Genomic DNA, 14,746 nt, shown 5'->3' on the forward strand with positions numbered 1-14,746 from the left:
GAGTGGAAAACATTTTTGGAGTTCTGGGTTTTCCTTTTTTTTTTTTTTGCCAGATGATACAAGATTTGTTAATTATTGGATTTTGCGTTGTTTGTTAACAAATTTTTTATCTTTTGGAATACCGTTTCCTGGAAAAAAATTTTAAATGGGACACATCGGTAGGGGATAGACTCAATGTACCTTCAAAAAAGTATGTCTTAAAATTTAACAGTTACCTACTATACACTAAGCATCGTGCTACTACAGAGTATGCTGTGGTACAGGGAAAATAGTCTTGAATTTGGAGTGAGAAAAATTGTTTCAAACCATTCACTTGCCATATCATTTTGGGTAATTTAACCTCTCTGAGTCTTATTTTCTTATCTATAAAATGTGGATAATATTTATCTCACAAGGTTGTTAGAGATTAAAAACAGATAATCTCTGTCAATAGGACAGCATAGTGCATTGTAGGTCTTCAGTGAATAGCCGGGAGAGTGCGTGTGAAGACCAATGACAAATCCAGTAGGGAGATAAGACGTGCAGACAAACACTAAAAACATAAGGCGAAGGTCTGACGTGCCAGTGTCACTACAAATGTATTACAAAGTGCTAGATCTAAGGGAAGGAGGAGTTACACTTGTTGGGATGGGGGAAGATGTTTAGGGAAATTAAGAAGTGCTGAATGAACCTCCGCCCCCTACTTCTCGTCCCCAAAGACAGTTCCAGCCGAGCATCCCGGCCCAGCTCCAACTACCTCCCCGACCCCGCGCGATGTCAAACCGCCTGGCCCGGCTTCCACACCAGACTGGAGAAGCTCCACACTCCAGCCTTGACCGACTCATCCGGGCACCTTAAGCGTGGCGTCCAGCCCGAGCTCCCCAGCAGGCCCCCACACCGACCCGTGGCCGGGATCGGCCGCCCTAACCTGTGCCCACCCGCCCGGAGCTCCGCGCCGATATTAAGCGGAGACATGTACGGGTAGGGCAGAGAAACTCCCAAGATCACAGCTTCCGACCACCCACTCTCTCCACACACGCAGCTACCCTCAGCCTCCCACCTGGCCCTCACATCCCCGCGGGGGCAGCACCGAGGCCCTGGACTGCGAACGAGCGCCGCAACCGGCCCCCGCTCCCCAGCCGAGGGAGCCCAGCGTCCGGCGTTCGCGCGCTCGCTCATCGACTGGCACTGCCTTGCTCCTCCGGCTCCAGTCGCGAGGAAACCGGTCCCGAGACTTGGAAAGTCCGGCGGAGCGCGGGGCGGGAACCAAGGCAGGCGGGCCAGGGGATTGCCGATCGCACGGATGAGCGCGAGTGCCGCCTCGCGCTCTGTCTGGCGGCTGGCGGCGCCGGCCGGTCTGTGCAGCGCGGGGGCCGAGTGGCGCGTCTGCCACCGGCTCGCCTCGCGCCGGCGCGCGCGTTACCTGCCCCTGCCCTCGCCCCCGGGAGGGCCGCCCAGCGTAGGGCTCTCGCGCCGCCTGAGGTGGGAGCGGGCGAGCTGCTGAGGGAGGGCCGGAGGGAGGGAGGGAGCGCGCGCGGGCGGCGGCGGCCCCTCCCCTCCCCTCCCCCTGCCGCCGCCGCGGAGAGCGCAGGGAGCAGCCGGCGGCTCGGTAGCGGCGGTGTCTGGCCCCGGCTCCTCCTCCTCCTCCTCCTCCGTCTCCTCCTCTCTCCCTCCATCTGCCGTGGTTATGGCCCGTCGCTGGAGCACAAAAGAGTCTCCGCGGTGGAGGTCTGCGTTGGTCTTGCTTTTCCTCGCTGGGGTGTACGGTAAGTGTCCGCGTCTCCGCGCCCCGCTGACCTAACAAAGCTGGGGCGACCCCGGGCCCCGAGGCCTCCAGGACAGGGGTTCCCCGGGAGAACTGGCGAGAGACCCCGGCCACCGGCGGGACAAAGACCCGGCGAGGGGTGGATGCAGCGGAGGGGGCGTCCCCACTCGAAGATGCTTTCGTCCACTCGCCCCCCTCCAGGCCCTCGGGGTGTTGGAGAGGGGCTTGGGCATCCCGGCCGGGGGGAGCCCCGGTGTAGCAAGGGGTGGCGGGCGGACTCCCCGACCTGGACTGGAGGGCCCCCGCGGCCGGCTCCTGGAGGACTCATAGTCTGTTGCACAACCCACACACACCAAGATGTATGACTGTGTGAGAAAGAAGGGGAGGTCGCCCCCGCCGCTGCCGGGACGGTCCTGCCACCGCAAGCCTTCCGGGGTCAAGAAGTTCTCTCCCCAGTGAAATGCCCACTGCACCTACCCCCCACCTTCCCCACTCCCTGAGAAAGCGGCCCGCTGCTTGCTTCCCATCCCTGCACCTCGGGGGCCGAGGCTCTGTGATCCCGGGCGGGCAGGGTCCCGTGCCTCCCCCAGGAGCAGCACGCGCGACAAGGCCAGAGAATAGTTTCCAGCCCCACCTCAGTCTCTCCGTCTTAGGGCGTTCGTGTCTGCCCCGAGTCCTCGTTCGTTTGTCATTTCATCCGTCATTGTCTGCTTATGTTGTAACTGTTGCTTTATTCCATTCTACGGATTGCGTTACCTGTATTCCTTTGAGGTTAAGAGAAGGCTGAAGGCTGTGTGTGAGGACTAAGCTGTATATTACGTTGGGATCCGAGCAAAAGCTAAATGGAATTAATTGGAAAGTCTCATCGTGTGAGACTTTAGTTCCACTTCTGACTTCACCGTTCTTAGTTTATCAGTGAAACACATTGAATAGGTGTTTCGGAGAACACGGTTAACTTAACCTTTGCTTTTTGGAGTGGTGCTTTGATTTCTTCAGAAGAAAATAATTAGAAGTTACCATGCTTTGGTGCATTTTACTTAAATTTGCGACAAACACTATTCCAGTAACGGTGGTGGTGATGGAGTTCAGTCAACATGTAATTCATGAGCAAGTATTATCTTTTTTGAAAGCATTTATCTGTGGATTTGAATGTGATGGTAACTTTTAAAACCTGAAAAATTACACTAAATGAAGAATTTAATGAACTTAAATTGAAACTTACTGACAGCCAAGAAATAGTTTTTCGGTGTGATTCAGAATGCATTGAGCCCTGACCTGATTAATATATTATTTTTGTTTGTTTGGGGCTGGGAGTGGGGAGGGTGGTTGGTCCACATTTGATGTGGTCATTGCTGATGGTGTGCTTGTGTGTGACCAGAAAACCCAGTGCATGACTTTTGATTGTTAGTTGCATCAAGTGGCTGTGATCCCTGCTTGCCTGATGACTTGTGGTTTTGGGTCTACACCAGAGATCAATAAGCTATTATGTTGTTTCTTCTAGCCTGAAGGTGGGTATAGTTCTGCAGTAGGTTTGGTGTAATGGCCCAAAAAAGAGAAAAAAGTGAGAGGCATCTTTAATCTAGGGTGATTAGGAGTGTCCAGCTTTGTCCTCTACTATAATGAGAATTGAATTTTAGTGATTTCTGATCAGAATGGATAAATAAATGGGTTCTTTTGCTCTTCTTTCATTAAAACCCATGTCATTAGTGTTTGAACTAAAAGTCTTTTTGCCTCTAGGAATAAGAGGCTGTGAACTCCGTAATTTGTCTTGGTGCATTCTTTTGTACTTGCACACAAAATGACTTTCTGGTAGGTGCTTATCAAAGATTTATGTTTTTGGAATTTGTGTTTAATGAGGAATTGTTAGTAGACAAAGACTGCAGCTCCTTTTTTCCAGCAACATGGGACCAGATTATAAAAGTAGCCAGTGATTATGCCAAGGGTTGATATCTCAAGCCACAGCAAGTTTCAAAGTATAAGAAGAAAGGAGGTAGTGAGCCAGGCAGAACATTAAACCGTGTGAGCAGTGATTAAAGGCACCCTTCGCTCTGCAACTGGGGAAATTCTTGTTACAGCTGCACTTTTTGTCCTCTTCTGTTTCTCCAACCATGTGCGGGTTTATATTAGAGGGAAAAAAAGCTATAACAGTAGTGTGGGGGGATGTGCTTCCGTAACAATAGTGGGGTTTGTTTGACTTGAATATACAGTAGTTGTGATGAGTAGTGGATGCACCCTGAGAAATACCCATTACCTTGGGCCTTTAGAACAGATATTGGCTGTAATTTATGAAACTGTCCCTCATACATCAAAAAGTGTTCTTTTTTTTTTTTAAGTGGCTTCAAAAATAATTAGAAAGCTCTGTTAAAACAACTGAGTGTTCAGAGTAACTCTGAGTGTTCAGAGTAACTCTTAACATAGACCCAGTGAAGAAATGCAGGATGATTGGCCAATATTTAGGCAGTTCCAGTACTAACTATTCAGAGTGACCCTTTCTTATCTATTAACTGAAATATTAAATGGCTTCAGGTTGTGCCTTGAATCTTTGAAACATTTCATATACCTTTTTAAAAAAATCTTTATTTTGGTGTTTATTCTCTTCACATGACTATTTTAGTGGACTGTGTGACTATTAAACACGTGACCATTTCAGTAGAAGAGTGTGACTGTTGTACTTCCAAGTTACTTTTCTGAATGCCATAGCCTTATTTTAAACTCTGAATTGTGATGTGGAATACAGTTAATGTTTTCTAGAAGTAGTTGTTCAAGGACGAGTAATTATGTTTCAGGAGCTGCTGTATCTTAACTGCATTGAATGTTCCTGCGGGTTAGAAGACAGTCAAGATTGACCTCTGCCTTTGGAAGTTTGAAGGGATAAGAACATCCTTAAGCAAACCCATCCTTAAAATACATTATAAATTACTCCCGGTATACAGAACAAAACAGAGTTCATGAAATAATACTACCTCTTCATGAAATAATACCCTTCTACCTGTGGGCCCTCTGACATTTTATATTCTGTTTATCCTCCCTTGTTTCACCCTTTCTTCGTTTGCTGGTCTGGACTCATTAAATTAATTTTGGACCCAGTAATAGATTGCAGTCTGTAGTTTGAAAAAAACTGCCCTAGATGAAGCCTTAAAATGTAATTTGGAATGTTTGTTGTATTTGTATATCATTTTACAATTTCCAGGTGGTTAGTTTTTGGTTACTTGCTGCCAGAGCATTTGGTGTTAGTGAGAACTCTTACTGGCATGTATTGACTGACCTGTGATAGAATTCATCTTTAAACTGGTTTTCAGCTTATTATATTCAAGAGTCTGCTCTGCACAGTGTACTGTTCTAGATTTTGTGGTAGTACAAAATATTCTTTTTACTCTTGGATTTTATATCTAATGGGTAAATCTTTTCCCATGAATTTTATGGAACTTTCAGCAGCATTTTATAAATTTCCAGTTTAAGGATAGACTAGAAGTTCCAATTTTAGAAAGGTTGTAGAAATAACTGGAACATGAGGAAAAAAATCTAAACCAGATTCCAATTCCTTCTAAAAAAGTCAAGCTTGATTACATAAAATATGTTGAATAAAACTGAATTAATTGCTTAACATAAGCCCTTCCTTGGGTTTAAAATCTAAATTATATCCATATCCTAGGGAGAATATGAAGGTATGTAGCACATTCCACAAAATCAAAGTGGTTATCTGGCAGAAGGTATTAAATGACCACTTTCAGAGGGGTACTGCGTTCCAGGAAGAGTATGGAGGAGATTTGAATGATGTGTGGTAAATGATTTAGAAGATTCCTAGAAAGTAAAATCTCTGAAGAAAACATAAAAGTGGTGTCAGGCTGAAAAGTGAGCAGTAGTTAACGAAAATGTTTGGAAAGAAAATATGCACTTTCGTGGTTAGAAAATTTAAAGCTTATCAAGAAATTAAGGGAACAGTGAGACCTTTTTGTGTTTCTGATGAGGTGTTTTTATGGTGGTTGGGGTTTTTTTGTTGTTTTTATTTATGTTTTATCAGTGATATTACAGTTTAAAGAATGAAAGGTAAAAAGAAGGTAAATACATTTAATATAGATGAGACTTACATGAATTTAAGCAAATAGAAAATCTTTTTTTTTTTTTATTTTAGAAATTTAGAATGAGTATTACTCCTGTTATTGTTGCAAATCTTTGTGGATAAATGAAGGTTGTTCTAAACTTAGGAATTGAAGTTGAAGTCATGATTTCTAATTTCTAAGGTTACCTTTCCTTCCTATTTCTCCTCACTGCCCCTCCTCCATTTTGGGAGGGGTGAGTAATAGATGTACACTACTCATTCCCACTTTCTGAGGTATAGGATTAGATCCTGCAAGTACAGGTTCCCAATCTATCTGTTCAGATGCCTGTCATCAGTCTTTCTAAATAGATGCAACAATAGATGTATATATAAATAGGTCTATCTATCTCTATATATAGTTCCAATACTGAATTAGCTGAGGGAATTCTCACTATCTAAGCTATAGAAGGAAGGAAAGGAAATGAGACATTTATTAAATTGTTTATAACTTTTATGAAATTAAGTTCAGATACTGTGCTTGGTCTTTATTTAATTACAGTTAATCTTCATTATGTCTCATTTAGCAATCCTAGAAGGTATTTATTCCTTTTTTATAGAAGAGAAAATTGAAGCTCAGACAAGTTGTAGCTTATCTAAAATCAAACCACTAGGAGGTAGTAGAGCGGGGATTGCAGCCTAATCCTGTCTCTCTCTTCACTCGTTCTTTCGTTTAGCAAATACTCCTTGAGCACTTGCTTCTGTCTGACACTGTGTAAGGCATAACACCCTGATAGACATAGTTTCTGCCTCATGGAGCTTACAGTCTAGTGAATAAGTTGTAATAAGTGCTCTGACGGAAACAAAGGGCAGAGGTAGTGAGTAACAGAGTAATTAGAGGAAGGCTTCTTTGTCAAGGAGAGGTTTATAAGACTTAATAGCTAACCACTTTACGACGGGGATAAAAGAGCTTTGCACCTGGGAACAACACGTGAAAGACCCAGAATCAGGAATAAGTTAATGTGAAAGAACTGGTGTGTTGCAGGTAAATGGATAAAAGCAGTGTAGCTAGAGCACAGTGGTCATGAGGGAGAGTGACGAGGTGAGGTTAGAATGACAGGCAGGAACTCAGGGCTTTGGAAACCGTGGTAAAGAGTTTGGGTTTTATTTTACATGTAACTATTGACGGGGTTTAAGTGACATATGATTTATGTTTTGAAGCAGTCGCTTTGGCCACTGTGTGTTGTATTGTTGTGAACTAGGCAAGAGTAGAGATGGGATGATCAGTTAGGAGGTTTTGGCTGTAATGCAGGTGAGAGAGACGAGAGCTTGGACCAAGGTAGTAATGGTGGAGAAAGAAAGAAGAGTATGGATTGCCCTTTAGATCAGGAAAAAAAGGGTACTTCCTATCTTGTCACAAGAGGGAGGAGGAAAATTGGTGCAAGTGTACCTAGGTCTGTAGGTTTTCGGGTGGGAAGATGGAGATTTCTCCAAGTAATAAGACGTGAGACTGAAGAGGAGTGCTGAGAGGCTGAGGGGGATTTCTGTTTCCACAATTCAGTAGAGCAGTTTATATCTATAGGAAGTTGTGTCTATTATTTAATCTGAAAAAGAGAAAGCTAAGAACATTCAGGGCACGAAAGGACATTGTGGTGCATATAATTGTCCCTTGGTACCTGCCGGGAATTGGTTCCAGGACACACACACACATCCCTCCCCCAGATACCAAAATTCAGGGGTGCTCAAGTTCCTTACGTACAGTGAAACGCTGTAGTATTTGCACGTAACCTATGCACATCCTCCCATATTCTTTAAATCATCTCTAGATTACTTACAATACCTAATATAAAGTAAATGCTGTGTAAATAGTTGTTATACTGTATTGTTTAGGGAATAATGACAAGAAAAAAAGGTCTGTACATGTTCAGTAGAGACGCAGCCGTCATAGGCCTTGCGATCCCTGGTTCATTGAATCCATGGATGTGGAGCCCTCGGGTAATGAGGGCCGACTGTTGTTGTACAACACGTGACAAGAAAGGGTGAGGATATAAGTTACAAGGGGAGAAGTTTAAGAAGGGGGTCTGTGGAGAACTCAATTCTAAGGACTATCATTTTTGTCAAGGAAATAAGTACAGAATATAACTTTCTACAGTGTTTTAAGAGTATTTCAGGCACGAAGCAAAGAGTGGGACAGAAGTTAGATTTCAGGTACCTTTTTGCCCAAGTTAAATGCTTGATACTAAGTGATGGATAAAGATTGCTTTATGTCTTAGAAGACTCAAGACTATATTGGTAGCTTAGAGAATTTCAGAAATTTTTAGAAAAAGTGACCTTTTATCTCCTGGATTGTATAGTTTATTTACAGAAGACATAACGTTAGAATGTCCCTAAACTTCAAAATAAATTGAAGCTGACAGAACAGTTTTCTAGTTTTCTCTTAAATACTTGATAACTCACTGCTGTGCCAGTATCAGTTTGGTGAAGAAATGAAATTGTTTTACACTCATGTTCTTACCATTGAATGAGAGTAACTTGCTATCTACCTTTTAATTCACTTATATTTCAGTTTTTAGAGAAATGGGAAATGGTGCTAATCTTTTAATATTGAGATTAAATAGGACATAGTATGACGTTTAGTAATTGGGATTTACTTCTCAAATATAAGTAAGAAAGTAAGCCTTTTATTATCTGACTTAATTTCATTGGTTATTAAAGCATCTTTGAGGTTTTAAGTTAGTAAGATGTAGAAAAGGTGAATCTTTGTATATGGTATATTCTGAAATAGAATTCAGTTTTTTGAGATTATTATTGCCTGTACTAGTGGCATTAAAACTTTTTACCAAGAGTTAGAATACAGAATGCTTTTATAAAAACATGCCTTGCTTAAGTCCTCAAAATCACTCTCTGAGGTAGATATTATTATTAGAAGAAACCGAAGCTTTCCGAGTAGTGATTTTGCCTTAGGTTCACATCTCTACTGCTGTTCTCTTTGTGTACGGACCCATTATTTTTTGTCTACACTGTTGGAACAGCCCCCAACTAATCTTGACTAGTCATATCATACATAGCAGCAGCCAGTGTGATGTTCCTAAAGTACAGATAGGATTATGTAACTTTCTTGCTTAAAATCCAACGGTAGTTCCCTATTCATAAAATACAAACATAACTCACTAGGCCCTTCATGATCTGGCTGGTTTTTACCTTTCTTGTCTCTTGTCACTCCCCTTCACCACTCCCCTCCGCTGCACCAGGTTCCTGCCACACTGAACACGTTTCTCTTCTCTCATGGTCTTTGCACACACTGTTCCCTCTGCCTCGCTTTGTCTTCCTTCCTCCACCGCTTTCTTCACTAGGCTAACTCTTGCCTGTCCTTCAGCTTTCCTTTAGATGTTACCTCCTCTGGGAAGTCTTTCCTGGTTTCTCAAAACTAGGTGCCCTTCTCATAAGCATCTCAGACTGTTCTTATCTGCAGTATTAGTATTGGCCTGTTTTACTTCTCTTTTTCTCCCTGGAGCAGTTCTGTCCGATAGATATATAATGTGAGCCTCAAGTGTAAGTCATACATATAGTTTTATATTTTCTAGTAGTCACATTATAAAAGAAAAAGAAACAGGTGAGATTAATGTGAATAATATATTTAACCCAGTATATCTAAAATATTATCATTTTGACATGTAGTCAATAGAAAATAATTATTAATGAGGTTTTCTGCATTTTTTTATACTAAGTCTTTGAATTCAGTGTAAATTTTATACTTATAGCCCCTCTCAATTAGATTAACCATATGTCACATGCTTAACAGCCACTTTGGAAAACATTGTTAAAGCTGAATGTAAACATGCACTGTGATCTAGTGATTTCTAGCAATTCTACTCCTAGGTATAAACTCAACAGAAGTATGGACATAATGTGCGCCAAAAGACATGTACAAGAATAGTCATAGCATCTGTATTTGTTATAGTCCCAGGCTAGAAACAGCCTCTATGTCCATCAGCAATAGAGTGGATGAATAAATTATCATGTATTAGCATAAGGAATACTGTACAGCAGCAATTAGCAAACTTTTGGGTCTCAGGACTCCATAATTATTGAGGAATCCAAAGAATATTTTTTATATGGGAGATATATGTTTTTAAATGATATTAGAAATTAAAGTTGAGAAATTGTTAAAATATTTAACTCGGTTAAAATGACAATAAGAAACCATTACATGTGACCGTAAATAGTATATGTTAAATAAAATTATGTAAAATTACAACTATATTTTCCAAAACAAAAAAAATTTAGTGATAAGTGTGGCATTGCTTTACATTTTTGCAAATTACCGTAATATCTGGCTTAATAGAAGACAGCTGATTTCTCATGTCTGCTTCCACAGTCAAGTCTGTTGTGACATGTTTTGGTTGAAGTATACAGGAAGAAAATCTGGCTTCACGTAGATATGTCATTGTAAAGGGAGAAGTATTTTAATAGCCTTTTCAGATAAATGGGAATATTCTTTGATGCTGCACCAGAACTCGACAGGTAGTCGTTTTTTTTAAAGTTTAGTTGCAACATGGAGTCTAAAACCGTGTCAACGAACGTTTCGTATTCTGTTAAACTCTGAAAGGGTCTTGGGGATTTCCAGGAGTCCACTGACCACACTTTCCAGAATCACTTGCTACATGGTAATGAAAAAGAACAAACTGAAAAAAAAGAAAAAGAAAAAACCACTGCTACTGGTAGCATGGGTGAATTTCACATAGTGATCAAAAGAAGTGAGACACAAAATTATAGATACTGCATGATTATAGTCTAAGAAGTTAGAATGCAGGAGAATAGTTTACCTATGGAGGAGGGAGGGAGAGGGGTAGTGATGAGATGGGTACCAGGTTAGCTTTTGGGCTGCTGGTCGTATTCTATTTCTTGACCTAGATGGTGGTTTACACAGATAAGGTTTTTTTTGGTGATAACTTGTATGTATATTTCAATTAAAAGTTATTAAGTAATAATTTTTAATTTTAATAGGACAGTGTTCAATAACAGTACCCATAGCTTTTCCAATAATACAGATTCTCTCTAGTATTTTGCTTTTTGTTTTTGTTCTTGTTTGATTTTGTTTCTTTGTGTTTGATAATTGAAAACAATTTTAAAACTTTGTACTTTGGAAAATTTCAAACAAATTCAAAAGTAGAGATACTAGTGTAATTAACCTGATATACCCAACATCCAGCTTCAACAAGTGATCCTTATATAGCCAGCCTTGTTTTATCTAGACTTCCACCTACTCCCTAAACGCAAATGATTTTGAAGCAAATCCCAGACATCTAATCCAGTAATATTTCAGTGTGTATCTCTAAGATATGAGAACTTTAAAAAAAAAAAAAAATTTAAGCCAGATACCATTATCATACTTAAAAAGTTAACAATTTCTAATTAGCATCAAATATCCAGCCATGTACATATTGTCCTGATGGTCATATAAACGTGAATTTTTAGGAACTGTTTGAATCAGGATCCAGATAAGGTCCATACTCTGCAATTGTTGATATGTGTTGTCTTTAATTTAATGATTCCCGACTCCCTTTTTTTCTTTCTTTTTAAATTTTAAGTGTGATATTTGCTATAGGTTTCTGATATTCTTAATCAAATTGGAGATGTTCCTTAAATTCCTATATTATTAAGTTTTTGAGAATAGGTATTTAATTTTGTCACATAAGTTTTTCATTTCCAAGATGATCATAAGGTATTTATGAGGGCCAGAGTTATGTGAGTGAAACATACCTAGCATAATGCCAGACATTGGTGAATAAATGGATTCATTTATCCATGGATGGAGTCAATTACATTCATGTGATTGGTAATGTTGAACTATAGGCCATAACAAGTTGGTAATGATATATTATCTTTTAAAATCTGCTGGAATACATTTACTCGTTTCTTTTAAAGACTTTGTGTTTATATTGATGGGATCAGTCTCTTGTCAGTCCTAGCTTTCTTGGTCCCTCCACCCCTTTTCTTTCTCTCTCTCTCCTGTAACCTCCCCTCCCCTCTCCTCTGCCTGATTTTCATATCTATTAATCCATTCTTTTAGATACTCTTGTAACCTTTTCTTGTTGATTTCGTTGGTCAGGAACAATGAAAAGATTTTAGTGTTCCAATTTTGATTATTTTGCCTTTAAGATTAAGAAAGGAGAGTAAGTGTTTATGAACTGTATAGGTACTATGATAGGAAAGCAAAAATTAACAGCTTTGTCCTGCTGACAGGGGAAATGTTTTCATCCCTAGTGTGGTTAAACTTTGTTGCGTTAAGTGGGATAACAGAGATGAGCCTATAAGAAGTAGATCCCTTCCAAAAAAAAAAAAAAAGAAGTAGATCCCTTCTTATGAATGGGCCTTACGACCAAATAAGCCAATAAGATACCTTAGTGGAGATGGACTGGTCCCATGAGAAGTGGAATTCACATCTGAAGGAAGGATCTGTAGGGAAAAAACAGAGATACTAAATGAAGGTTGAGCTCAAGTCGGGGTAGGACTGCTGTATTCTGTCAGTTGAGTACTTCTAGTCTGTTGAGGATGACACTTTAAGACCAAACTTATTTGCTCAAAAGGTAGCAGCCATAGAATTAACCAAATGTGGCCCCAGTACTGTCTAAGCCATGGCCTAGCTGTGTCACTAACATGATTACTTGTATGTGAGAATATTCACCCTAGTACAAAGGATGGGAGATTAAGGGGGAACTTGCTCTTGGTGCTATTGGAGTGGAATCACTACACAGAGTTCAGGTTCTGATGTCAATGAGTAAGGATAAAATATAGTTCTTTTAAAAATCCCTTAAATCATCTTCAAGTACAATATACATTTTTGTATATTCAGTGCTGAATAGCATACTTTCATTAAGTACGAAACATCCAGTTTTTGCTCTAGCATTGGTAGAGAGGGTTTTTTGAGCTCCAGATAAAATGGTTGTATTTAGGGGCTATAAGAAAAGTATGAGTGAGTACATATAGATAACATTGCATAAATTAAATCTGAATAAGATTCAATTCCATGTTAATTTTTTCCACTGCATTACAATAAAGGACTGAGTGATTTGATTGACATACGTGAGTGTCTTACAGAGAATTTGAATTAGAATACATGGTTTATCCCTGCTTTTTATTTATTTTGTTATTTATTTATTCATTCATTCTTTTATTCCCTGACCTAAGTAGGGGGCTAGATACAGTAAAATTGGAAATAACAGAAGTTATGTTTCTTAAAGGTTTGTTAGAACTCTACCCTAAAACTACAAGGGCATTGTGCTTTGGTGGAGTAACTCTATCTTTTCAATTTCTACCTTTTTGAGTCAATTTTGCTAGCATGCTAAGTTATATTTTCCTAGAATATTGTAATTTCATCTGTATTTCCATATTTACTTTCAAATTATAAGTTAGGTGCTCTCAAAAATATTTTCTACATGTGTGATTATATCACTGTTGTCATTCCTAATACCTGTCATTCTTTTCTTGAGCAAACTTGTCACATGTTTCTCTATTTAGGTTTTCCCAGATTATCAGCTCTTGGTTTTGTGGTCTACTGATTTCTCTGTTTTCTGTTTTATTTTATTTTACTTTATTTTTATTTTAATTTATTTTTTTATTGTGGTAACATGGGTTTATAACACAATATAAATTTCAGGTGTACATCATTTAATTTCAATTTCTGTGTAGATTACATCATGTTCACCACCCAAAAACTAATTACAATCCATCACCACACACATTTGCCTAATCATCCCTTTCTCCCTCCTCTCTCCCCACTTACCCCCTGGTAACCACCAGTCCAATCTCTGTCTCTATGTGATTGTTGTTTTTAACTCCTACTTATGAGTGAGATCATATGGTATTTGACTTTCTCCCTCTGACTTATTTTGCTTAGCATAATACCCTCAAGGTCCGTCCATGTTGTCACAAATGGCTGGATTTCCTTGTTTCTTATGACTGAGTAGTATTCCATTGTGTATATATACCACATCTTTTTTATATGTTCATCCCTTGATGGTCATCTAGGTTGCTTCCAAGTCTTGGCTATTGTGAATAATACTGCAGTGAACAGAGGGGTGCATGTATCTTTACACATTGGTGTTTTCATGTTCTTTGGATAAATACCCAGCAGTGGAATAGCTGGATCGTAATCTGTTCTTAAATTTTTGAGGAATCTCCATACTGTTTTCCATAGTAGCTGCACCAGTTTGCCCTCCCACCAGCAGTGCCTGAGAGTTCTCTTCTCTCCACATCCTCTCCAACACTTGTTTCCTGTGTTGTTAATTATAGCCATTCTGACTGGAGTGAGGTGATAGCTCATTGTAGTTTTGATTTGCATTTCCCTGATAGTTAATGATGTTGAACATCTTTTCATGCACCTGTTGGCCATCTGTGTATCTTCTTTGGAGAAATGTCTGTTCAGATCTTTTGCCCATTTTTTAATTGGGTTGTTAGTTTTTTTGTTGTTGAGATGTATGAGTTCTTTGTATATTTTGGAGATTAACCCCTTATCAGATATGTGGTTTGCAAATGTCTTCTCCCAATTGTTAGGTTGTCTTTTTGTTTTGTTGATGGTTTCCTTTGCTGTGGAGAAGCTTTTTAGTTTGATGTAGTCCCATTTGTGTGTTTTTTCTATTGTTTCCCTTGCCCGGTCAGACATGGTACTTGAAAATATGTTGCTAAGACCGATGTTGAAGAGCGTACTGCCTGTGTTTTCTTCTAGAAGTTTCATGGTTTCAGGTCTTACATTCAAGTCTTTAATCCATTTTGAGTTAATTTTTGTGTATGGTGTAAGATAATGGTCTACTTTCATTCTTTTGCATGTGGCTGTCCAGTTTTCCCAGCACCATTTATTGAAGAGACTTGCCTTTCTCATTGTATGTTCTTGGCTCCCTTGTCAAAAATTAGCTGTCCATAGATGTGTGGGTTTCTTTCTGGGTTCTCAATTCTGTTCCATGGAT

At 40.0% G+C, this 14,746-nt stretch overlaps 1 protein-coding gene across 3 annotated transcripts in view; it reads left to right on the plus strand.

Moving 5' to 3' along the window:
* Positions 1-1,278: 1,278 nt before the first annotated feature.
* The window catches only part of LRP12 (LDL receptor related protein 12), an 81,139-nt gene continuing 67,671 nt past the window's right edge, over positions 1,279-14,746 (plus strand). For 2 of the 3 annotated variants that reach the window (XM_004431246.3, XM_004431247.3), the window contains exon 1: positions 1,280-1,745. In XM_004431246.3, the coding sequence (XP_004431303.1) occupies positions 1,667-1,745 (79 nt within the window). In that variant the 5' untranslated portion in view covers positions 1,280-1,666. Of the gene's footprint in view, positions 1,746-14,746 lie in introns of all 3 variants that reach the window. The other variant, XM_087447553.1, reaches the window with a different exon arrangement.

This window comes from Ceratotherium simum, chromosome 23, assembly GCF_057802395.1.
Source record: "Ceratotherium simum simum isolate JZ-2026a chromosome 23, ASM5780239v1, whole genome shotgun sequence".
Lineage (NCBI taxonomy): Eukaryota > Metazoa > Chordata > Mammalia > Perissodactyla > Rhinocerotidae > Ceratotherium > Ceratotherium simum.